This window comes from Ornithodoros turicata, chromosome 2 (assembly GCF_037126465.1).
Source record: "Ornithodoros turicata isolate Travis chromosome 2, ASM3712646v1, whole genome shotgun sequence".
Taxonomy (NCBI): domain Eukaryota; kingdom Metazoa; phylum Arthropoda; class Arachnida; order Ixodida; family Argasidae; genus Ornithodoros; species Ornithodoros turicata.
This window is the reverse complement of record NC_088202.1, coordinates 27,329,529-27,354,786: the sequence shown is the minus strand read 5'-3', so window position 1 is coordinate 27,354,786 and position 25,258 is coordinate 27,329,529. Positions and strand designations below refer to the sequence as shown.

At 46.1% G+C, this 25,258-nt stretch overlaps 1 protein-coding gene and 1 long non-coding RNA gene across 4 annotated transcripts; one reads left to right on the top strand and one right to left on the bottom strand.

The window, feature by feature from the left end:
* Nucleotides 1–13: 13 nt before the first annotated feature.
* On the bottom strand, nt 14–5,336 carry LOC135385256 (uncharacterized). Of its 2 annotated transcripts, none has more exons than XR_010420374.1 (2): nt 4,482–5,336; nt 14–3,926 (listed from the first exon to the last, which is right to left on the bottom strand). It is a non-coding gene; the product is annotated as an uncharacterized LOC135385256 (long non-coding RNA). The 2 variants fall into 2 exon arrangements; XR_010420375.1 differs by having other exon boundaries at nt 4,539–5,336.
* A 15,834-nt stretch (nt 5,337–21,170) lies between these two features.
* On the top strand, nt 21,171–23,560 carry LOC135383258 (uncharacterized). 2 transcript variants are annotated; one of them, XM_064612796.1, is made up of 3 exons: nt 21,171–21,731; nt 21,978–22,656; nt 23,496–23,560. In XM_064612796.1, exons 1-2 carry the CDS (start codon nt 21,186–21,188, stop codon nt 22,608–22,610), a joined length of 1,179 nt encoding a protein of 392 aa, XP_064468866.1. In that variant the 5' UTR covers nt 21,171–21,185; the 3' UTR covers nt 22,611–22,656; nt 23,496–23,560. The 2 variants fall into 2 exon arrangements, with proteins under 2 accessions (XP_064468866.1, XP_064468865.1); XM_064612795.1 differs by having other exon boundaries at nt 21,171–22,656.
* Nucleotides 23,561–25,258: the final 1,698 nt, after the last annotated feature.

The following is a 25,258-nucleotide window of genomic DNA, read 5'->3' as shown; positions in this document are numbered from 1 at the left end:
ATAAGCATCATGGTGAAATTACATTGTGATTTCTATTCGCCGATAACTGTCGGTTAAACCGTGTACATGCCAGGAAAAACATAGAAAAATGCTGATTTCGTGAAAATCAATAAATAGTACAGAGAAACGTATGCCAAATCCGCAAAAAGAATTAAAACCGAAAACGTGGAACCCTAGCTATTAGATATGTTCAAAATAAAGACCATGCAGGACTCTTACTTTGCATGGATCTGCCACTTGAAAGCAGTAACATCACCAAGAACGTAATAACACCTTTGTAGAGTAAACTGTAGAGTGCAAATTGTGTAAGCCCCCATCATAACACTTTTCAAATGCAAACTATGACCAAGCACAACCCCGTTACAGAAACAAAATATTTTTTTGTGCTTTTGATAGATTATGCCCAACTCAAGCAGAAGTCGGAATAAAAGAGAAACAGTGCACAGAGACCCAAATAGAGCGCATGTGCTTGCTCAACTCTTCATGCAAAAGCAAGCAGTGCGTTGTCCTGTCAGTCAGTCGGCCTTTCTATGATATGTTTGCAGGGTTGACACCAGAATAAATACCTTCTTGCACATCCATTTACATTTGCTGTGACAGACTTTGAAGACTGTTAACACCACTGGAGTGAGTAGCACTGTGCCGTGCAAGCTTCCTTCTGCAATGGCACTTTATATTACACCACTGATGACCTGATGACCAGCTAAGTGCAACAACATTTGGTGCTTAAGTAAAAACACCCTGCAGCAGACTGGGCACCCATGTGGCTTCTGTCCCTTGTGGCTGCGAACGTGCCTGAGGAGGTTTGATCGAGCTGCGAAGGCCCTCTGACAGATGGTGCACTGGAAAGGCTTCTCCCCTGTATGTGTTCTCACATGCCTTGTCATCCATGTTTTGTCCTTGGTAGAGTAAGGACAGTACATGCATTCGTAGAGACCGCCACGTTTCCCACGCTGTGGCTTTGTACCTGCGTGAAGGGCAGCAAAAAAATTAAGTCAAGTGGAACTGACACAATGAGTCACCATCAAGCGTGTTTTTATGAAAATGGCATAACGCGTAAAATGTGTAAACATAACAGTTTCTATGTGTTGATGACTGAGGCATGTTTAGAAGCAAGTTACATTTCCTGCACGTGGATTTCTAACACCTTTTTTGCTTATTCCGAGCAATTTGGGGATAAACGTTCCGAAGAAAATACTTTCAGCGTAAACTGATGACCAGGCATACAAAGTGTGCGCTGCTCTAACCTTGACATGAAGATAGAGTGCCAAAGAGTCAACAATAGCATACACCAGCATTAGTCACAGGTTGGAGGTCCAACACAGTCAATGATGTATGTCAAGCGTATGACGTCATACCAGGGTGATGCATGCACGCAGCAATTTGAGCTATCGAGCAGAAACAAACAATAAGGACAAGCAAAGGTCCACAGCCACTAAAGCTGACACGCGACCAGTACTCTGTTGACCTAGACAGATTTTCCAGGTCTGCTAGAGCAGCTAGAGAATAAGAGACACTGCACATGAAGCACATAAAGTATTATTTCTAATGTCTTACACTCACACTGTGGCTTAGACATGTACAAACAGTTTGTTCGTTCACACTGCATGCGAATGTAAGCTGTCCTTCAAGTTAAGGGATTCCGATTAGACTCAAAAGTAAGGGCCCCATCCCAAAAAACATTCAGAGACAGGAGAGAGAGGGGAAGCTGCCCCAGGTGCACTCCGAAGGGGGGAGGGAGGGGGGGTCACAGAACCAGGTGAAGTCATGCAATAAAGTGAGGGTTGAGAGAATGTTCACTACACAATTCGGAATTGAGATTTTTGAAGTTTTTTAAAATTTAGCTTTTCTTTCATTGTTTTTTAGAATTTTTCTGTGGACTTTTAAAGTTATGTGGAACATTCTTGCGATAGAATGACTTACCAGCCATGTGTGTGTAGCTAAAGATACAGAGCACACATGCACATCCTACACCTGAAGTTTTCCCGGCTATTATATAATCTCTAGAAAGAGCTTCGGGGGTGGGGGGAAGGGAGGACAACACACAAGAATAGGACTTTGATGCACTGTCTTTGGAGGAGGACATTTAATATGCTACATTTTGCAGCTTCCCCTGGGCATTGCATATTATATCCTGAAGAGATGTCTAGTAAGCCATGGTCAAGAGCAAATGGTTCAGTCAGCACTGCATAAAAACAACACTGGTGTAATGTCTTGCAAATATGCAAAGCAAAACAATATGAAACTTTAGAAAGTAGAAACCTAAGAATGAATAGGTGAATGTTTTGAAAAATGTGAGAGAGAAATAAAACTTTAAAATGTCAGCTAACTCAGAACTACACTATCCACAGCAGTGACATTGTAAGGAATGACTGCGAAGACACTGCACTTTTGCTACTCCATTAGATGTTGGAATTTTCCGGAAAAGGCTAAAACTATGGCTTGTTGCAGAGGCACTCCCGTGCAGCAACTTTAATGAGCAGCTGGTTTTACTTCAGGCGGCACCAATGCTGCAAGCACCTGCCAGAAATATAGAACAGAAATGAAAAAATGGTCAATATCACACTATATCACGTGCAGCAAGCTGAATGTCAAGGATCTTAGTGCTATAAAATTTCCTTCCCACCAAAGCCACGTGCATGCCATGTAAGGACAAATGGATCGTATGCATTTGTAGAGTGCTAGATTTGCTATGTGTGCCACATTTGTGTGACTGATTAAACACTAATTTCCTTGTGACAGGGCAACTTTGACAAGCCAGTCTTTTTGAAATCTTTTGTAGTTACACATTGTGTAGCACAATACTGGCTCATTAAAAAAAAAAAACATAAAGATGAATTTTACTAACTATAATACGAAAACAAGTTAACATGCAGCAAAATCTGGACGTGTTAGTAGCTGTAAATTCTGAGCACTAAAATAAGGACTGAATAAACGAATTATGCGAGAATAAAAAAGAAAAACCAACACAACATCAAAATCATCGAATGAGCAATAATGTAAAATGGATCTAGCTGTTATGACACTAACAGAAGCGTTGCACATCAACTATTAACGGCCAGGAAATCCAGGCCTTTTATGGGACCTGCAGCATGTTGTTCTAGGTCCAGGAAATAAGGTAGCATACATCACAACTAGCAGCTGGCGCAGTAAAAACAATCGGGAGTTTACATCGCAAGCTGCTTAATTCGACATTCACTAAAACCTCACTGCAACAACACACCTTGGGGTCATTTCATGAAGCTTTAAGCCTGTGCTTTGCATTATTCAATAGTAAACGGTGAGACACACCAACAACAACAAAAAAAAAAACACATGTTCTTCATGTTTGTCTACGTGTCTCTCGGCTTTTCGTTATTTTAATCAATGTTACGATATACCTTGTACAACAGTCACTTTTATGTTTTGAATAATGTGTTGGTGACTAAAAAGGTTCCCAATGTTGTTTGCAAAATTAGCAAGAATGTGAGCCGACAAAACGTTCACCACCCGTGTGCACATTTCATAACACTGGATGGCCAACAGCAGAACCCTTCGCAAGACATCTGAATACTCCAGGGTTCTGCGAAACCCAGTTTGACGTCCCTTGCTCAAGAGACCAAACACACTTTGTAACCTGCGAATCCTGCACACGCCAGTGCCATCCCTGGTAAGAAAAGAACAGGCTGGATCCAGCCGGAATTTCCAGGCTGAATTATTGGACTGGATCCAGCCATGACTTTTTGAAGTAGATCCAGGCTGGGAACACGCTTGACCCTGGGTGGAAACACGATGGTTCCAGTCCGAAAAAGTGTGCTCTGTAACCAGCTCCACAATGCACGCGGGCTGGAAGAAGGCTGGCTACACAGCCTGTCTCCAGTTGGAATTTCATGTCTCAATGTATAGGGGCGGCTTCCACAAGAGCCAATGTTGACTTCCGCTGGAACCTACGTGGCAGAGGGCAACATCAGATAACATTGAAATAACTGACACAAGATAAATTGCTGCACGAAGAAGCACAGAACACTGAAAATATGCTAGCAAATTAACAAATGACAATGAGCAATAAATTCAAAGATTTATTGTAAGAATGTGAGACAGCATGGCTGCAAACGAGGACAGTGCAAGCTCGTCTGACAGCAACAAAGGAAGATCGATAAAGAAGGTAGCTAAAACAATGAACGCGCCCCTCTGCTTCATTAATTTCTAATGCGCATCACTAACACCCCATACTGTATGTAACACGTATAATAACAGGTACATGCTATATGTATTCAGTTGACACGCGGTACTAGTGGCAACACTGTGAGAAAATAATGTGATATCACAAAATTTAATGCAAAGTTTGGTGATACATGCATGTGCAAAATCACAAAGGTCACTTATCAGTCGCTTTCTCATTTTTCTGACAACAGTAAGTCCGCCCAGTGAGAGCTAGACGATGACACATCATAAAGGTAATTTCCATACGTAAATATAAATATCAGGAAACTACTACACACTTCGTTCAGATTTGGGGCTCGAGGATATTCACAACCGTCGTACACGCACCCGCTTACCCCGTAAATAGAGCTGGTACACAGCTAGTACACATGTTCAGGTACAAGATACACAACAGAGCACCTCACTACACAAACAGACGTTCACATTTTTAGACGGTCTGAGGAGTTGAAAGACACGAGGGAACACCTAATTATCAGGCTGCCAACAAACATTTCCAAGTTCAAGTTCCAAGTTCGATGGATGGATGGATTGTTGGTGCACCCCTGGTGGGCCTCTTTGAAACGAGGGTCCAGCAAAAAAACAGCGAATTGTGCGGACATGCTAAAATATTTCTTCGCCAGGCTTTGTTCCGGTTTAAAATTATTCCTCTTTACTGACGTGGTGTGCAGTAAGCCCCGATTTTCCTTTTGAGCTGAATTTGAAGGCGCTGCCTTTTCCACAGATGGCGTTGTACTTGGTCCTGTTTCAGAATCAGCTGCTATGTTTTCGATGTCATTGTTTGTTCGTTTTCGGGATTTTTCCTGGCACCTCTGCATCTGTCTGTTTTGTGTAGTACATTGTTTTAGTCTCCGCTCCTTCTCCATCAGCGACAAGTCTTGTCCGTCGGCGATGCAGAAACTGAGGGCCTCTTGTATGGAGCATGGTCTACCTGGTAGTCCTTACATAGGTCGTAATGTGCATCAGTGTCCTCGAATTTACTTCTCCACAGCTTCGTTCGTAATACTCCACACCTTGCCCCCAAAAGACGACTGTTCTCCTGCGTGTTATCATAAATGCCGATTACGTTTGTTATATTCATTTTTTCTCTCTTGTATATCTCCAAAGCTGGTTTTGCTTCCATACGTCGCCTCCACGCTTTGGTTTCCGCTACCAAAGAGACCAAAGATAAGTTGATGCCGATGGTGCTTGGTCGCATATGACGATGATAGTGATAGCATTATGGAAATAGTTTCGGTTTCAAATACTGCGAAAGCTCACGTCGGTACTGTCAGGGAGTTGTGTGCATAATTTGTACCTTTATTTTGTTTGTAACTTTACTATTTGATTTATTTATTTTAATATGATATTTGGGAACAAATTAATTGCACACATTTGTGCAAATAATGTGCGCATTTGTTGATTTTTAGAACCCCAGATTATATCTTCACAGCCAGGAATCTCGCACAATTCAGCGCACGCTCTGGAACATCCCATTTCCGGCTCGGCTCCAGCAGGATATCATCCTGGATTTCAAATGAAAGTTGGATGGTTTCAGAATGGAAATTAAAACTGCACTATACCCAGCGTGGAAACAGCCCTTGCCAGCCTAGGCCAGCCTGGGACGCCGTTTCCATTCTGGTTCAACAGTGGTGGTTCCACAGTGGAGCTAGCACACAGGTTTGCTTGGATGTCTGAGCAAACCTGTGTGCTGGAACCGAACCAAAATATTTTTTTTCTCGCGTTGAGCCGAATCGGAACTGAACGGTAATAAATTAGGCGGTTACCGGTTCACGAAACGGTTCACACGTAATGTGCGTTGTGAGAGAACGGAACTACAGGTCTCTTCGATTTGGCCTGCACCTCCGGCACTAGTTCAGGAGAGTGCCGATGTGGTGCAAGCGCGTGCACCGCCGACTGTAGGTATAGCGTGGGTTCAGCACTAGCAATGCACGGTCGCTTCCAAAACGAAGATGCGAGTGCAGGAGCAGGCTAGTCGTCTACTGCCTGAACCGCGGCCACTGTCATGTAATTTATAGCTTGCTTTTCCTTTCATGTATACTGTTATTGTGTGTTGTGCTTCATTCACTTAACGAGGCATTGGGATAAGTGTTTTTTATGACACGTTAGTTTTAAGCGACGAGTGAATGCGTATGCATTCCACTTGCTTGCGCGAAAGAAAGGGAAGGGTGTTCCCAGCTATCACGAGAACATTGTGCCAGGTACTACGAACACGATGTACCCTGATTGTCCTACTTGGTCCTTTATCTGTGTATATTTTTGTTAAAAAATATTCCGAGCGCTCCAAAGCTTCCCAGGCGAAAATCTGGACTGGTTCCAGTTGGATCTGAGCTGGGCACTATTATAATACTTTGTATTATAATAGTATTACTGTAATACATTTTTGTATTAGTATTACGTATTATAATACATATCTTAAAAATGTATTTGTATTAGTATTATAATACGCAGAAACGCGTATTGCAAGTATTATAATACCCCAGTAATACTTCTCGGATTTTAATGTGTTCGTTCACCCCGAATGCGCTATCAGCATGGTGATAATCCGGTCAGGTGTGTCAGCACACCACACGTGTTTGGTCGTCATCTCTTGGAACACCTATTCTTTAGGGATTAGTCAGTGTACACTCTCTGGTCATAAAATTCCCCAGGAAGAAAGGAACAATCGTAAGTGTTTCTAGCTCTGTGTCCAAGGTTAATGTACGCACCAGGGCAGGCTTCTACTTCTGGTATAAGGGAAATCTTCGCCCCCCCTCCCACACTGGGAGGGGGGGGGGCAGCTCAGGTGGGACAGTTGCCCTCAACCCTGGCTAGGCTTAGAAGGGACATGTCTTAGACGTCTTGCTTCTTTGCTTCGACCATACAGGAGAGCACTCGAAGCAGGGGCGGATCCAGACCCTAGGTTTGAGGAGGGGGGGGGGCGGTTTCTTTGTCGGGGCGCGTAGTAGGGGAGGGGAGAGAGGGAAACTCAATGTATAAACTGACTGGTTTGCCCCCACCCAGGATCCACCACTGACTCAAAGATTGAATTTTTGAGAAAATGTTATTAAAGCCAAATAATCAGTAATGCATCTATTGTTTCATACAACAGGCACTGTAAGTCGTGAAATAAATGTTGTGTACACCCTGGGCTTTTCAAAAAGTTATGTATTCCTTTATTACCATAATGTATTATAATACAGTATTAGTATTGTGTATTATAATACACGTTTTCGAAAAGTATTTGTATTAGTATTATAATACGTGTTTTTGTGGAATATTATGTATTAGTATTATAATACGAAAAAATAGTATTACTACCCACCCCTGAGTTTGGATGTTTGACGGTCCCGGAATGGATCCAGTTGAATGTGGATAGTCCCAGCTGGACTGCCAAGTGGGGTGGCTTGTTCCACTCTGGTGACATCAGTGGTACCGCTCTGGTCTCAGATGGTTCCAGCTGGAGCCTCACAGGTACCATTTTGTTCCCAGAATGGTCACTTCAGACCCCACGTCGGGCAGCTTCCCAGCTTCCCCCTTTGAGATTTCATCTTGTCCACACTAGCCATATATCCTTCTGATTTTGTTTGATCTATTACTCTGATCTATTTTAGCACATGCATGATCTCTTTTATTGCTTTTTATCCAGGTGCGCGCGTCTGCGATCAAATATGTGCTGTATCCCTGTAACTTCAATTCGTGCGCATATTCTCATCTGAATGTGAATATAATTACAAGGAAAAAATACATATCAACAACAACAAAAACTAAGCTAAATAACTACAAGAAAGAAAACGAAAAAAAAAAGGAAGAAAAGGTAATTGCAGTGGCTGATGCAATGTGAAGGCGCCAACGGCGACTACAAATTGCCAAGTTCAGAAAATCCCAGTGCTCTTTGCGCACGCATTGCATCCTGGGCGCTTGCTGAGCGGGGGAACGAAGAATAATCCTTCACATTTCGCTTTCGCTGACCTTGACACGTCGTGGACAATGGACCAGTAGGGGACAAATCGGAACAGTTTTGAGGGCACCCGTTTCTTTCGTATTAGTAAACTCCCACAGTTCAAGACGCTAAGCACTCTGGGAATTTCTGAACTCGTCTATTCAAACTTCAAACGGCGAGAGCCGAGTGGGAGAGGAGAGGGCGAGAGCGGCAGTTAGAACTTGGACGCGTCGCAGCAAGTTGGTTTTGTCTTCGGATGCCGTCGCAAGGATGGTGTATCTTCTGTGCAGTATTTGCGTGTGTTTTAGTGTGCTTTCTAAGACAATGCGATGACAATGGTTCCTGTGCAACACGCTGTCGGTTTCCCGGAAGAGTTTTGACGACGAGTTTTGAAGACGTAAGCGGCGTAGGGGCAAGAACGCACTGTGAAACGCCAATTGGACTGCACGTCGCGAATGTTCGCAGGTATGAGTGATGACCGTGATGTTTTGATAAACCTTTACCCGAGAAACTTCATCATGACGTTGGTAGACACGCCGAAACCAAAACAAATCGGAAGGGGAGAGCTGAGTTCCACGAATGGGCACTTGTTCGCTACCTCCTATTGAAAGAAAAGTAGGACCGAAGGTCGCGTCCTTTTCAGAGATCATCGTAATCCCCTCAAGACCGTGGTTTTCGGGCGCGACCTTGTTCGCCACTAGCTTTAACGTAGTTCAACTTTACCAAACTCATGGCGCTGTCGAACATTATGACGTCACTTGTTTACAAACAGGTAGAGGTCTATTACTATTAATTAGATGTTTCATTTTAGAAACTTAAGAGGAACTTGAAGAGAAACAGGATAAGAAGATTCCGAACGTATGAAGAGAAAGGGGGTGTATGTCGCGAACTGCATGGAAAACAGGAGTGTCATGTGTCATCTTCTCTAAGAAAATACAAGATATGAGGTGGCCAAACAGAACGAATGCTCCCTGTGGTCCGTGAGTCCATCGCACAATCAGACATATGCCTTGTCTAGACACAGTGAGTGATCAGACTTACTATGTATCATGTAGAGATGTATTGATTATATTTATTTCTGCTCAGTGTATGTTTTTAACCGAATAAACGGTATTTACTTGAGCAATATGTGCATTTCTACGCATTATTTTCGGTCATGCATCCAGTGGTCCCAGCTGCTAGCTAAGTGGCCGCATCCTGGACCACTAAGCAGAGGGGACCACTGTATCGATTCCATTGGTTCCACTTCAAGTGGGACCATCGTGAAACTGCTTCCACTTTCAACTGGTCCCAGTCACTAAGTCACAATCAAAGCGGGACATGTCCAATAAACCACTTTGAAGTGGCCCCACTACAGATTTTTGCCTGGATTGCGCCATTTGCCGGCGCAGTGACGACAAGCGTAATACCTACACTGTGCAGGCAAGAATTCGAGTAACCCGCTGGGTTAGGTCTCATAATATAACCGCATTATCTCACGTATTTATCGCGACCATGCAACTTCACTGGACTGCTGCCTCGCACACATGTCCACTCTTGCCGCAGGTATAGGAACAGTCAGCGTACCAACATCCATTCCGCTGACGCGGACCCGCGTCGTCTACTCCGCGTGCACTAGTACTGCAAATTCTATCCAACAAGGGCAGGCCACGAATAGCGAAGCCAGGAAGTGCAGGAATTCGTGCAGAACTAGTGCTGCACAACTTCCAACACAGCACTTGCAAAACGAATACGAAAGTGCGGCATCGCCTGAACTAGTTCAGGAAGTGCAGCCAAATCGAAGATACCATTCACACCGCGGACTGAGCCGCTTCTCTACCCGAGAAACGTCATCATGACGTTAGTAGACAGTCTGAAACCGAAACAAATCGGAAGGGGAGGGCTGGGTTCCACGAATGGACAATTGTTCGCTGCCTTCGATTGAAAGAAAGGTGGGACCGAAGGTCACGTCCCTTTCAGAGACCATCGTAATCCCCTCAAGACCGTGGCTTTCGGGTGCGACCCTGCTCGCCCCTAGCTTTGAGCGTAATTCAACTCTACCAAATTGGTGGCGCTGTCGAACACTATGGCGTCATTTGTTTACAAACAGGGAGAGGTCTAGTGCGCGAGGTTGGTGCGTTCATTCAGTTTCGGGGTCTTCATTGTTGCAGTTGGAGGCTTCCTTGTACGCGATTTTTGACGTCCAACAACACGAAGTTTCCATTTTGGGCTGTAAAAGTAACGGCGAGCCCCCGAGCAAGATGTAACAAGAGGTCTCTTCGATTTGGCCTGCACGACCGGCACTAGTTCAGGGTGAAAGATGGAAGTCCCTGAAAAGGTTGGTCAGCTGTAGGACTCGAACCCACATCTTCTGGATTACCGGTCCAGGGCTCTACCTGAACATCAGTTCTCTCATGTTCAACTAGTTCAGGGGACTGCCGACGTAGTGGAAAGAGTGTGTGCCGCCGACTGAGGCGCAAACTAGTGGTCTGCTGCGGGCACCGCGGCCACTGCCGTGTTCTTTCCGCTTGTCTTTCATTTCATGTATACTGTTTGCGTGAGTTGTGTTTCATTCGCTTTACTATAGACGTCGGTACAAGTGTTTGTTTTGGCTCTGTACCCGTAAGCAGAATTGGAGCTGCTGGATTTCAACATAACAACGAGTTGACGACGTATACATTCCATTTGCTTGCGCGTAATGGAATGAAGATCGCATTCGTGTTCCCGGCTATCACCGGAACATTGTGGGAAGTTACAACGAATAGGAGTATTGTTTTTCCTACTCGGTCCCTCATTTCTGTATATTTTTTATGAAAAAACAAAGAAAAGATTATCGGCCGCTCCAAAGCTTCCCAAGCAACAAACAAAGGTTGGGCCAAGCTTGGCAATAGTTAGGCTGGCCTATCTGGCCTTGCTTGGTACATCATCGGCCAGCAAGCTTGTTTCTTGATACGGATCTGTTCCCTGGCCAATGACTTGCCAAGCATTGGCCAGCCTACGTTGTGACAAGCTTGTGCCAAGATACGAGGGTGGTTCCATAAGTTTCCGGCCCGAGGTAAAAAATGCGCGCGAATCTGAAAATGCAATTAAGGACGCGTGGCGCCATCTGTTGGAGGACCGGAGCACCACGCTCAACCCTCTCCATGCTTTTGTCGGTTGGAGAGCGGCATTTCAAACAGCCAGGGAGCACTCTTAATTTAAAATGGAAAAAATCGAGTACCGCACTGTGATAAAATTCTTGACAAAAGAGGGACTTTCGCCTACAGAAATTAAAGCGCGACTTGACAACGTGTACAGGGAAGGCTCTCCGTCGTATACAACGGTAAAAGACCGGGCTAAGCAGTTTCGACTGGGGCGAGAGTCCATTGAAGATGATCCACGCGATGGTCGTCCAGTGGAAGTGGTGACACAAGAAATTTTGTCTCTTGTCGAGGAGGTAGTGCTGAGCGACAGGCGTCTGAAGGTGAAGGAAATCTCAGAAAGGCTGGGGCTTTCCAAAACAACCGTTTTTCGCATCATCAGCGAGGGCCTTCACATGAAAAAGGTCAGTGCGAGATGGGTTCCACGACTTCTCTCGTCAGTTCAAAAGCAACAGCACGTCGTCTGTGCCAAAGAGTTTTTGGAGCTCTGTCAAGAGAGCGAAGAAGAAATATTGAAGTCAATTGTCACAGGGGATGAGACTATGGTGCTCTACTATGATCCCCTTTCGAAAAAGGAGTCGATCGAATGGCGCAAACCAGGAGAAGCACCCTCAAGAAAAGCCAAGGTCACACAATCCACAAAGAAGATCATGGCAACAATATTTTGGGATTGCCACGGGAACTTCCTCATCGACTTCAAAGAGAGGAACACCACAGTGAATGCGACATATTATGCTTCACTCCTGCACCGACTGCGAGACGCCATCAAGGAAAAGAGGCGCGGCAGGTTGAGTCGAGGTGTCCGGTTGCTCCAGGACAATGCCTCTGTCCACACGGCTTCTGTTGCCAAGGCTGCACTGAAGGAGTGCGGCTTCGAAGAAATCCACCACTCACCCTACAGTCCAGACTTGGCACAGAGTGACTACTTCCTGTTCTCAAACTTGAAGAGGGATCTCAGGGGACGGATATTTCAAAACGACAGTGGGGTGCAAGAGGCAGCATTTTGCGGACAAAACTTCTGACTATTTTTTCAAGGGTATAAGAATGCTCGTTGAAAGGTGTCAAAAGTGCATCGAAGTTAAGGGTGACTATGTCGAAAAGTGATACACTTGTTTCGTCTCTATGACTATTAAACGTTGGTCGGGCCGGAAACTTATGGAACAACCCTCGTACACACCTCTCATTTTCATACTCAATTGTCTCGCGGCGTAAGGTAACGACATATCATTATTTGTTTGTGTTGCTCGTATTTCCCACAACGGACAGTGACCACGACGTTTCAAAATGCAAAAAATTGAGAGCTTTTTAAAAGTATATAAAAAAAGCTCGTAAGATGCCCGAGACCACAGTACGACCGAACTCACAACGGCATGTGTTTCCCGAGGAAAAACAGATACTATACATAGCTTGTCTCCCGAGCTTCCGCAAATTCGAAAGTCCTGTTCGTGTGTGTGTCAAAATGAAGGGTGAGGTGTCAAAGTTTAATTTGGCGCGTAGAGAAACCACACTGAAATGATGAATTGCTTGTCGTATTAACTCGCCATGAAGGTAATGCTTCTGTTTCCTACTGCTTTAGGTTTAAAAAATTCCCTTGATCCGTTGAAATTCGAGCTTATGCAGCGCTACACCATTCCTCGTTACCCTCTCCCCCAGGCGAGATTGGTCTAAGCTTTGGCAAGTGCTTGGCCAACGAGCTCGTTTCTTGATACGGATCTGTACTGGCCGACGGCTCTCCAATCCTCGCTCTGCCTATCACTATGCAATGTTGTGCCAACGTTGGATGGCCGAGAGAGTCGTTGGCCAACTGTCATCCGACCTTTTGCCAACCGTCGGTCATCGGCCATTGCTTGCTTGGGTTGCGCATTTTTCCAACACGGTAAAGACAAATACAATATGCTTCCCGTGCAGGCAAAAATTCGAATCATCCGCTCGGTAGGTCCCAGATATGACCGCATTACCGGTATTCACGTGTTTATCGCGACATTGCAACTGGTATTGCATCGCACACATATCAAGAAACAGTCGAGAACGGAGGTGACCTTCCGATACGCGATCGGATTGCATGGACGAGTCATTTGTAATAAGCACATCAAGGATGATCTGGGTTAGGTTAGATTAAGTTGGGTTAAGTTTGGGCTTGTCCCCGCCTCCCCTCTCACCTATGGTCCGAGTAGGAAAAACAAGAAGTATTCGTATTAGTAGTATCTGCCCACAATGTTGCCGTGATATAGCCCCAGGAACACGACTGCGATCTTCCTTCCCTTTGGCGTAAGCAGAGAGTGCGTGCGTCTAACCCGTCGTCTAACCCGTCGTTGCTGTCGGAATCCAGCAGCTCCAAAGATGATTACATGTAAAGAGCCATAACAAAGAATTGTTTCAATACCTATAGTTAAACGCCCCGGGGTTGTGGGAACATAGGTTTCCACAACTGGCGCCCAACGTTTGGGGTTCGAGCTCGTCTGTTCCGTGGCTGGGAACACGCGGCACTGTTTGTTTCTAGTATTCGCGTAGTTTATAGTAGTTGTTTTAGTTTGCAGTTTATTGCTGTTCCTTTTTTTGTGTTTGCGTGTGTGTTTCTTTCTTTGAGTTTTTACAGCTCCCGTCCGGTACCTGTGCCCCGGAGCGGATGGAGCGTTCACCGCCGTTACGCAGGTACGACCTTCATAGCGGACCGAAGGTCCCTGTGCAGAAGCGCGCCCGTTCGGAAGAGAGGCTGATTTCCTACACCTCGGCGCCTTCGGAGCCAAAGGGACCAGCCGAGGGCAAGGAGGCACATGTAGTGCCTTCGTCCCAAGATACGTCGCCTGAGGTAACTGCAGTGCCGCAGTCTGACGCCATTGCAACGGCAGAACTCCTGTCACGCATGACGGAGTTGTGTTCGATAGTGGTGCAACGCCTTTATGCCGGGTCGGTTTTGCCGCCGCAGGCACAAGCGCCTCTACGACTCAACTTACCGGTGCCTACCTTCTCAGGTTACACCGATAAGAAGTCTGTTGCCGATTTCCTGGACGACCTTACCGCCTATCAGACCGGTTTGGGAATTTCGGACGAAGGTCTAATCCAACGCATCCTGCAGGTTGCTTTGCTTTGATCGGAGACGCCGCCCGCTGGCTTCGGTTGCAATCGGAGTTTCCGTACTTTCAGGACTTCTAGAAGCCGTTCAAAAACTAATTTCTTCCCCCGGATTACGAATACCGTGTCCTAGAGGAATTGCATAAGCGTACTCAGCATCCTGAGGAAAGCTTATCTGAATTCGTTCGGGCTTTGCAAGGTCTGTACAGCAGAGTGGATCCCACTGCTACCGTATAGAGCAGCGCGTCGCACGGGATATCCGTCAGTTCCGCCCGCGCTTCCGGCCCTACTTAACAGCCCATCGCTTTACAACCCTTGAGGCGTTGGCCCAGGAGGCTCGTTCAATACAAGGCGACCTCCTGGCACAGCTTGAATATCGGCCCCCTCCGCCCCCGGAGCTGGCGTTGGAACCGCTCTGCGCGTGGTCGGGAGGAGCCGCCTGTGTCGAACGCCTGCATGCAACAGGTTTGGGTGACAACCCCCGTAAAATACAATGCGGAGTCGTCCCACCGAGCCCTAGATCCCTTCCTCTATGACCAGAGGACGATCCCTGCAGGAACGAGCCTTGACAGACCCGTCCTGCACCGAAGAAGACCCGTCCCGTTCAGGGATCTCACACTAGGCGACAGGCACCCTTCCAGGTCCACTCCAGCCTTTGACCACTGAAGAGAAGCGGATCCTGCGCCCGACGTGCCAGGTCCTGAGGTGCACCGGGCCACCCACCGCAGGGGCTCCCTGCATCAGTCTCGCCTGGATGCAGCCCGAACGACGTCGGGCGTCACCTCTGCCCTGTCCACATTTCTTTTCGCGGTCTTGATCAGGCTGGCTGCAGAGAACACTCGTTCAACTGCTCCAGAACTTTCACGTACTGCAAATACATGTTGCGCTAACTTCCGAAAGCAGCAGGTAGCGGGCCGCTGCGGACATCCAATAGCCGAGTGGGGAAACATCATCATCTACCGTACACTCGCTTAAATAGAGGAATATTTCGTCGTTCGTTCTTGCGGTACAAGTTTTGCGGTGGCATCAAGTTGACCATAAGCAAGCCACTATGAAAAAAGGCTACCAACATTCACATTCCTGTTCCTGGACACAATGACCTCATACGACTGGTTCACATGTGCACATTTCGGGACTTATTTTAGCAATCTCTGGGACACCAGAACCCGACGTCAGTCGCAGTTCAGAACCAGCAAAACAGACATAATGCGTGTATGGTAGCCCTTTTCTCGAACATACTTTGCCTGAGCTCATCGACCCAGTGGTGCACTTTCTCCAATACGTTCCATTTCTAAGAAATCATAGAAAGCTGTGATACCGTTGTGAATTAAACGTCGAACTGCCCATATGATTATGTGTGAGAGTATTGCCTGACGTACCCTTAGTCCTCGGAAGGAAAGATGTCTATAGGCCTCAGTTGTCTGTCTGACAGACAGACCACCTCTTAAGCTTGAAGCAGTCTACAGACAGTGTCCGTAGACGGTTTCACGCAATAAAAAAATCACGGGATTTCTTTTTGAACGAAACGGAACTTCCAGTACGACATTGGGAACCGAGATGGCGGGATGCAAGGCAAGCCATCCCAAATCCGAAAATTTTTTAAACCTTCTCCTCATTAAGAGTTGCATTGCATCATGTGCAAACATATGTGAAATGCAATTCAACCAAATGTCTTGTAGAAACGTAATTATAGAGACGGCTTCAGATACGACTGACAAAGAATCTGCCTGCACGGCAACGTCAAATTTCGCAGCAGTCAAAATCCAGCCATTTCTCTTTAGGAGCTCGACCATACACATCCAATTTCGTCGAAAAAAACGCGATTCAGTCCAAATCCAAATCATCTGCCAAGATTGTGATTCAACCAAATCCAAATCATCTGTCAAAAATGTGATTCAATCCAAATCCAAATCATCTGTGAAAAATGTGATTCAATCCAAATCCAAATCCTTGTCTTATTTTCCCCGTAAATCAAATCCCAAACCAAATCCACGAGCCCTTTGATGGATTTAAATCCGCAACACCGTTTCTAGTAGAGCAGCGACGCTGCCAGCGCTGGCCAAGTAGACAACATGCTGAGGCAGCGTCACTGCTCGCGCTGTCCAGCACCCACAGCACGTTCGAAGCTGCTGCTCGCGCTGTTCCGTTCGTGTGACATCACTCTTATAGCGAATTCAGCTGGTCGTTTGACTGCAGGGCAGTGCTGTGCGCCGTTGTAGGGCGCGTGCAGGAAAACCGCGCCATTGCCGCTTACACCGATCCGCCCAGCCGATCATGCTAGACAGTGCTAGTGTCGGCCACAAATGCGAAACTGCGTTCAACCATCGTTGCGCGCACTGGTAATACGGCAGCGGGATGACTCACGCAAATGATGTACAAGATGGAGCCGTAGGACAACCGCTTTAATAACCAACTTTAATCATAAAGCACATGGCAGTACAAGAATCCACATTCACAACCCACATTCATAACTACTAACCACATTCATACCTAATCGTCCGCGTAGCGCCACAGTGTCCCAGCAGTGTCCACAACGTATAGTTCTCCATCTTCGGATGCATCGCCCGTGACCACTCTCATCCCATACAAAGAAGAAGACAAAGGAAAAAAAAAAAAGAACGTCGAACGCCTCAGCATAAAGCGAGGTGTAACTGCTGCTATTGCTTAAGCTGTCTGCTCGTCGAACTTGACTCATCCATAGCATCCATCATATGCAGTAGGTCTGCAGCAGAAAATGCACCCTCGAGCCAGTGCAACTTCTGCACGAAAACAACCAATTTTGCTGAATTCGATATTAGCAGACGACCTCGTTGAAGCGCGCGACGAGTTCCATATGACGAGCACTAAAACGGCTGTGATGGTACAGGTGTCTCGTGTCCATACGCACAACTGTGGTGGTTTTAAACTGCGTGGTGCCAGCGACTGCAGAATGGTACGTTCTTACAAGGTAGCCTCACAAGCAAGATTTTCTTTTCTTTTTTTTTTTTTTGTAGCTGAGCTGCCGAACGCGACCAACGAACCGCGAGGCGCACATTCATATTTGTTGGCATGGTAGAGGAGGGGGGGGGGAGTTGAAACATTCATTGAGAAACCGTCCTAACTTGAAACGAACTTTGTTGGCGTTTCAGTGCACTAGCTGCACTGCTGATCCCTCTGGATAGTGTGGAATATAAATTACGCGAATATTTCGTGACATTATGGCCGAAAACTTTTAATATGCAACAGGAGGAAGAGTGTTTCAATATGCCCCTCCCTTGGGCACGTAGTAGCAACAGGCTACGGGTATGTTCAACCATTTGGGTATTGCTCAGGACAGGAATCAGGGATTTGCCGTGCAGTCATGGCAAACGTACTTTTTATTTTTTTGAAATTCCGTGTTAGCGCCACGAAGCAACTGTGGCTATGAGCGGCGTACAGACGTGGACAGATGGAGAAAGGACAGCAGGAAGGAGGGGGGGACAGGGGGTTAGTATGCGTCCTGGGGCTAGAGTTTGAACTTTTCGCTATCCCGTAACGCTTGCTAAGCGCTCGTGCTCCCCGGTTGACGGCCAATGCGCGTGACGGAATGAGCGCGCAAATTTTGAAAAATAGCTATAACGATCGCTATGTGCACATCAAGATTGAGCCCCTGGACCGACTTCAGGGGGAACTGTGCCGACATTCGTCTGGAAAGTCTTCGGAAAACACAGAGAGAACATCAGACAACACAGCCACGGCGATTCGAACCCGTGTCACCTCCCAGTCTCAGCGTGGAAAGCGATCATCCTAACCACTATGCCACAGGAGCTGGTCAAGGCAAACGTATAACAGGTTACTACAATCCCAATGTGACCAGCCTTTGCAATCCCAGCATTGATCCCCTGTTCGGTTCGTACTTCTAATGTCACACCAGACAGTAATATTCCCCGAAGGCATCCCAACATGATTTGGGCACCGTTTATTCTTGGACGTCCTGGGCTTTGCTCTGCCCAATGTTTGCTGCGTCTTGCTTTTCTCTGCGATGTACATACCACATTTGCGTTTCCAAGTCGAAGCAACCGTTGGCCGCGCCTCATGTGGCGAATTTCCTCATTCATCATAATTAATTAATGTGTTGTTGTTGTTGCAAGTTTCCCCATAACGGCATGGCACCGGCAAACGCCATTTAGCCGCCAAGGAAGACGCCATAAGTTACTAGAAGTTGCAAAGTTAAAACTGCCAAAGAAGCTGGCATACAAGTATATATGTCCCAACTTTCGTGCTACTTGTGCAAGCATTCTATAGTGTACTTCTGGGGATGAAACTCACAAGTGGGCAAGTGGAGGACGATAATTAGGATACTTGACGTTTCGAGAGGACAGCTTCACCAGAAAAAGATACCTTCATTATCTTTTTCTGATGAAGCGCGTCCGCTCGAAACGTCAAGTATCCTAATTATCGTCATCCCACTTATTTCCCCCTTTGGGTACGCTAGTACCGGTTTTTACTCTTGTCTTTGTGTACCTGGCAGTCCTTTTTATCGTCCTGCTCTATACTTCACAAGCTGCTGTGTGTTGAGGATGCGCAAAAGAGGAAAAGCGAACGAGACAGACTCATGAGGACCGGAAAAGAGAATAATCCGTAGAGCCCTCTTCTGGGTCAGGAGAAGGGGTTGAAGGTTGCTGGCTATGTGAAGCCATAAACATCGAGAGCGTATGTGATACATCGCAGTGGATAAGGGCGTAGCACACAGTAAGAACGGTTACCAAGCGTCTAAGCTTAGCAAGAGCGTAGCACTCAGTAAAAACGTTAGCAGGTATACTAAGCGTCTGTGCTTAGCAAATGCGAAGAGACCAGACGTAGTTCTGCATTCCACAAAGTGAATATGGTGTTGCCATATGCGCCGACTGCGCACGGGCTTCGGCGCTTGGGGCCAGACCCCTCCCCCGAGTGGTCAGACACCCAAACTTGACATTCTCTATCACACAACCGCATTACAACAAGGAAAGCCCACGTCGCGAAAGCAAACAGCAACTCAATTTAAGACAACAAACCCTCATTGTTTTTTTTTAAACAAACCTCCACTTCATGCCGTGTTCGCCTCGAGATGTTTTGTTGTCACCACCTTGCGTGGAGTAGCCAGTGACGTCACGCGTTGGATGCGAGCCGCGAGAGCAGACGACGCATAGCTGTTCGAGTGCTTGTTTTGTGTGTGCGGCGCTTGCGGACTCTGCTGGTACGACTCCGATACCAAGTATAGCTTGACTCACGTTAAATGGAGGAGCAAAATGACGTAGACGAAATATCAGGAGTCATAACTGCATTTATATGAAGCGAGAAGTGGCGGGACAGTGCGTGTCAGTAGGCATACGAGCCGCTATTTTCTTCAAATTCAAATTCATACGAGAGCAACACAAGTCTAGTTAGCATACCTTCGTGTATGAGAAAGAAAGCAGTTTCATTAGCTTTAGTGGGAACTTTGTCGCAACCTTAGTGGTAAATTAGTAGCAAGGTGTCTATTTTTTTTAGCTTATACTTGCAGCACGGCTTATGTACGATGTAGGTTTAACATGCATAGCAATAGCAAATTATCAAGAATAAGACAAAGACTGGGTTCAAAAGCATCTAGGAGCTTCTGTTCACTGTGAACGAAAAATTAAGTTACACAATGAAACATATCAAAATGGTTTTACTAGTGACAAGCTTTCGCGCAGGGTTTGCGCTTCATCAGGATATGTCTGTACATTTTACATGTGTTGTACCTGTGCTGTGCCCACATATGAGCAGCCTACAGATATGGAAAGATGGAGGGAGAACAGCAGGAAGGAATGGGGCACAGGGGGGTTAGTATGCGTCCTGGGCCGATTTCAAGGGTAACTGTGCCGAGACATTCGTCTGGAAAGTGTTTGGAAAACCCAGTGAAAACTTCAGACAGCACAGCCGGTGGTAGGATTCGAACCCACGACCTCCCAGTCTTCAGCACGACCTTGGCTACCATCAACGAGCGGGACACCTTAAACAGACCATGAAAGGACATTTGACAAGCCCACGATCATTTTTAATTTGTTCCCCTCTACTAAAACATTCACTCTGTGAAATATGAAGTTGAAAATGGTTCAAATTGCGAAGATATTATAATTTAACCACGGGCGTGAACGGCAGCTGCTACGGCCCGCCTCCGAGGAGAACTGGCCGTGACATCATACACAGAACATGTTGCCGATTCGTCGACGGGCTTTTGCCAGCAAACTGCAAAATTTGCAAGCAAGCTTGCATACTTAGCCGTGAAATATGTTTTAATTTGACCTGGAGACAAGGTTGTATCTAACCGTTGATACAGAATCCTACGAGAAATGTAATATAGCCGTGGACTGTCAGCATGGTTACTGGAGAACGTTTTCCTCTTTGAACGTCTTCTTCGTCAGAACATACCTCCGTCGGTGACATTTTACGAGCTGCTGAGTACCGAACGATCCATAGACGTGTGTGTGTCGCATGATCTCTTCCTCCATTGCTGACAATTCGCCTTTCGCTATATTTCAAGTGATTTCGACGGCAGATATACGACGTCGTTGTTGTCCAAACCGAAACCATGCACATGGTCCCGCGGGGTGTGTCCTCCTCGTCGTTCACAGTTGGCTGAGAAAATTGGATGGCGATGACGTAAGCCCGCTTCGAAGGCATATATCCAGCGGTCACGCCCTGCTATTTTTGTCTGATAATTAACTGCGCCCCCGTTTTAAGTGAATACGGTTAAAAGTCGATGTGTGTACGCTAGTAAAGGGATCATGAGAAAGGTTTCCTGCAGAGTACTCGGGAATTCGCGAAAATTTCATGGTCCCGCTCCGCCATGCCGCCGGTGGAGGCAGAGAAGAGGAAGAAGAGCAAGAGAATTTGTATTAGGTGTTTGAATCATGAAGCTCGAACACAATCACCGCGATTTGTTGAAGTGTTATGTGTTCATCGCAATGCTTTTCGTCATCTGCGCCTTCATAGCCACTGCCTTGACAATGGGGTGGTGGAAAGGGTTAATCGCATACGTTCTCCTGTTCGCGTCGACGATGCTAGTGGGATCTGTAGTGGTAGCTGGTTCTGTCAAACGTCACACTAGCCATGAGAGACTCATGACTGTACGGGACCAAGGCGACCGGCATGTTGAGGTGCCAGTAGGCGTGGACAACCGAGGCTTTGAAAATCACTCGCCAGGCTACTCTCCAAGTCTCGGATTCGGACTCAGCTCCACGTATCGAGACCTTTCGAACCAAACACAGTACAAGATCATGCCACGAAGCTGCATATCGTCTCCATCTGTACGTGGCGTTATCAACGGTTATTGGACAGAAAACGACGATAACTACGGAAGTGGCTTCCAGCACGAACTGAAAGATAAGACAGGAAAAAGCAAGTCGGACACATGTTTGCATGGATTCGGCGGCCTATCTAGCTGTGCGGAGAGCCCGGTTTGTGACAATTTTTGTAGCATCCCTCAGGATAAGACAAAAGGAGCTATAGTGTCCTACCAACGTCGAAGAAACGTTAATTGTGCGTATCAACGCGATGAATTCTTAAAGAATAACCCCATGATAAAGTTGATCAGACCTTCACCGCTGAGACGTAGCAGAACCATTTCGTTGTGGCCGACCTGTTCTCAGGGTCAGTCGTTTAACCAGACTAATAGATTTTTTCTTACGGCATCACCCGAACAGACAGAACGTACGTCTGCGCAGGAAGGCGCCAAGAGGTCAACCGTTGAAGAGCATCTCGACACTGCTCGTCAAGAGCAGCCCCAAATTAAATTTACCGATTACGGTTTCAACGTCGCACTAAGTGATACCTTGAGCACTCTAAGCAGCACATCCGACGTTAAGAACGAGAGGGGGCTGTTCCCCACGGCCAACGAGTCTCCGATGAGCAGTTCTTCTCTCGTGCCATCTTTCTGGAAAACAGAGGCGTCATCTCCTGTCGACACTCCCCACCCTGGGAATCGGGTAACTCCGCCTCCTGGGCTTTCGAACATGAACTCTGTTTCCCCATCCAGCTGCTCACCATCTGGCTACAAACCATCCTATCTCTTGGAAGCATTCCTTTCATCGAGTTGGCATTCGAACGAACCTGAGAGCGAAGACGAGAACAAAATGCAGACCTCTACGAAAGAGTTTCTGCCGGAGCATGTGTTAGAAAACGAACATATTTTCACGACAACCTCAAGCTCCTGCAAGGGTGACCTTACAGAAGTAATATCCGTGGTCTGTAATGGAGAGAGGGAACGTGAAAGCGACGGGAGAGCAACATTCGCGTCTTTCAGCGTCACTTCTTCTGGTGTCAAAGGAACGAGGTAGTGTCGGACCTCATGCAGACATAGAACCAATTCCATGCGGAAGAATGGTAAGTAGACAGAAAAGGCAAACATTCTTAGTTACTGGCTCTGAGCATGGGCTTCAAAACACGAGACACTCTAGGATTTCAAACCACGTGAAAGAATCTCCCCACTCGACGCAGTGCTCGTGTAACCATACATTCCAGCCTGATAAGGTCCATTAATTGGATGACATCTTTTTGTTTTGGGGCGAGGGGGATGTTCTCTATAAGCGTTGTAACGAAAGTCTAGGTAAATGGCAACATAAAACTACAAATAATCAGGTAAAACGAGATACGTGTGAACAGCAGTTGCTCATTTTCTGCATCTCTTCTTCGAATGCTGCAACTAACAACTGACCCACATCTATGGATGGCTATGCAATCGTAGGTTGTCATGTCATCAGAGGATGTTACGACGAGACACTTACGGGCAGCGTTGCACCCCGTACTCAAAATTATGTAACGTAGAGTTGTACCACAACTCAACACGCGAAACACATACTGCAGATATACTTCCGAGGCCACAAATGCACTTGTGAGACAAGCAACGAACCAATTCCAACCAATTTTAACCGCCCACTCTCTGTGCGTAATGCAATCTCTAGTCCTCTGCAGATCACTCTGCGTACATAACTCTCAGACTTCGGGTTCCGGACTGATATATCCACTATAATATTGAAATAGTTGGCTCCAAGTCTAAAATACGGCTTAGACCTAGCTTGAAGGAGTCGTGTGCTCAAAACACCTGCGTCAACCATGATCCCGTAACCGGATAAAGGTATGGCATTCCGGAACAATCAACTCTGTGCATCGCATTGTTTGTGTTTAATTTCTTCACCGCATCATGCGTTTATTTTCCATTGCAGTGACGTCTGAGGAGATTTTGCAAGGTGAACTAATTCATGGAGGGAAATATGCAGGCTTAATAAACGTTACATTATCAATTCTGCGTGCTTTGTCTCGGATGATTGTCTGCACACAATGGTGAAAGTGATGTAAGGATACTTTTGCGCTCTCCTCTCAGCTGAAGGTCAAGGTGAATAGATCAGATCAGTTTGCTGGTAACTAGACTCTGAATTATAGATCTGTTCTCGATTCCTGAACACATTTCAAGAGGTACTTACGGAATGAATATTATTAGTACAGTCGACCCCGTTTATCCAGACTTCACTCATCGGGATCCTGTGCTATCCGGACAAAAATCGTGGGAACAAATTTCAGTCCATTCAGTCCATCAGCATTCTAGCTTCATTTAACCGGGCTTGAGCTTCCGGATCCCGACAAGAATTTCCAGGAACCGCTATAGGAAAGTACCCAACAACATATCCGCATTACAGACGAAGAGCGACTGCATTAACAACGCATTACCGGGAAGAGCGACTGCCTAGTGGTGCCCTTATGGAAATTTAGGAAAAGTAAACAGTGTTAACACTCCCCTTAGTGAAGTGGATGGGCAAATTGAGCTCCTCCTGACAGAAAAACGAATTCGAAGATGAGAACGCACGACAGCTCGATAACTCGATGACGAAAATTTGGTAAATTGGTACTGTCACGTTAGGAGAAGAAATTATTGACTACAACGGCTAATGCGTCGTCCACGCCTGCCGCAACTAGCCCGACTTCCCCGTCGGCGGTGTCAACTGGCAGCTCAATGAAGCTTCTTATGTTAGACTTAGTCAAATTCGACCGCCGAAGATACCAGTGGCAGTTTTTTTTTCTTCGATCTCAATCAACAATCGACAACAATCCTACCTTGTCTTCAAGCGACAAAATGAACTACCTTATGGCCGCATTACAAGGGGAAGCAGCAAGTGCTGTGAAAGGGCTTCAGTTGTCTGCAGATACCTGTGAGACTGCGGTTTCGATTCTGCGGGATAGCTTTGGCAACAATAACCTCTGAATACAAGAACATCTCAAGAGCCTTGCAGACATAGAACCCGTGCATTCCTGCAGACAAGTTTACATTTATGCAAAGTACATGATAAGAAAAAATTGCTTCAGAGATGGTTGAAGTTACGTTGCGAGCGACGTTGCGTTACGAACGTAACTTCGACCATCTCTGAAGCAATGTTTTTTAACGTGCTGTTTTGAGTCGTCATGAAGAACGTTTGTGAGTAAAATGAACGATGTCGCGAGTGGGAATATATGGGATGCGCGCTGTCCAGTTTTCGCATTTTCGGTAGACACCCCTCACAAAAAGACTGTTGAGTGCGTTGCCCCAAACCACAATACGATGTACTTGCTATGAGAAGAAAGGGCATTTCGAGACGAACATAATGGTGTTGATTACTTTCGGGTATCACAAATGGGAGACGACTAGTAAGGTTCCCAAAACGTACCATATTTTACAAATGAGGCAACTTTGCGATATTTTATCTCCTTAAAGGCAAACCCTAGAATCTTCAGAACTTAGGATGCAATGCTACCCACCCCTGACAATATGTGAATAAATAAATAAATAAATAAATTCATCTGAATATGTCAAATAATTATGAAAATACGTGGCGTCAAACATCGTAGGAAGCGCAATGGTCGAAATACTCACAGCTGAATGATAATTCATTAAAAAATAACCACCAATTATTTTAAACTACTTTGAGCGCCAATATGCCTCATAGGGACAAGGCTT

Coding starts and splice junctions, on each gene's coding strand:
- LOC135383258 (XM_064612795.1), top strand. CDS start 21,186: ATGAAGCTCGAACACAATCACCGCGATTTGTTGAAGTGTTATGTGTTC.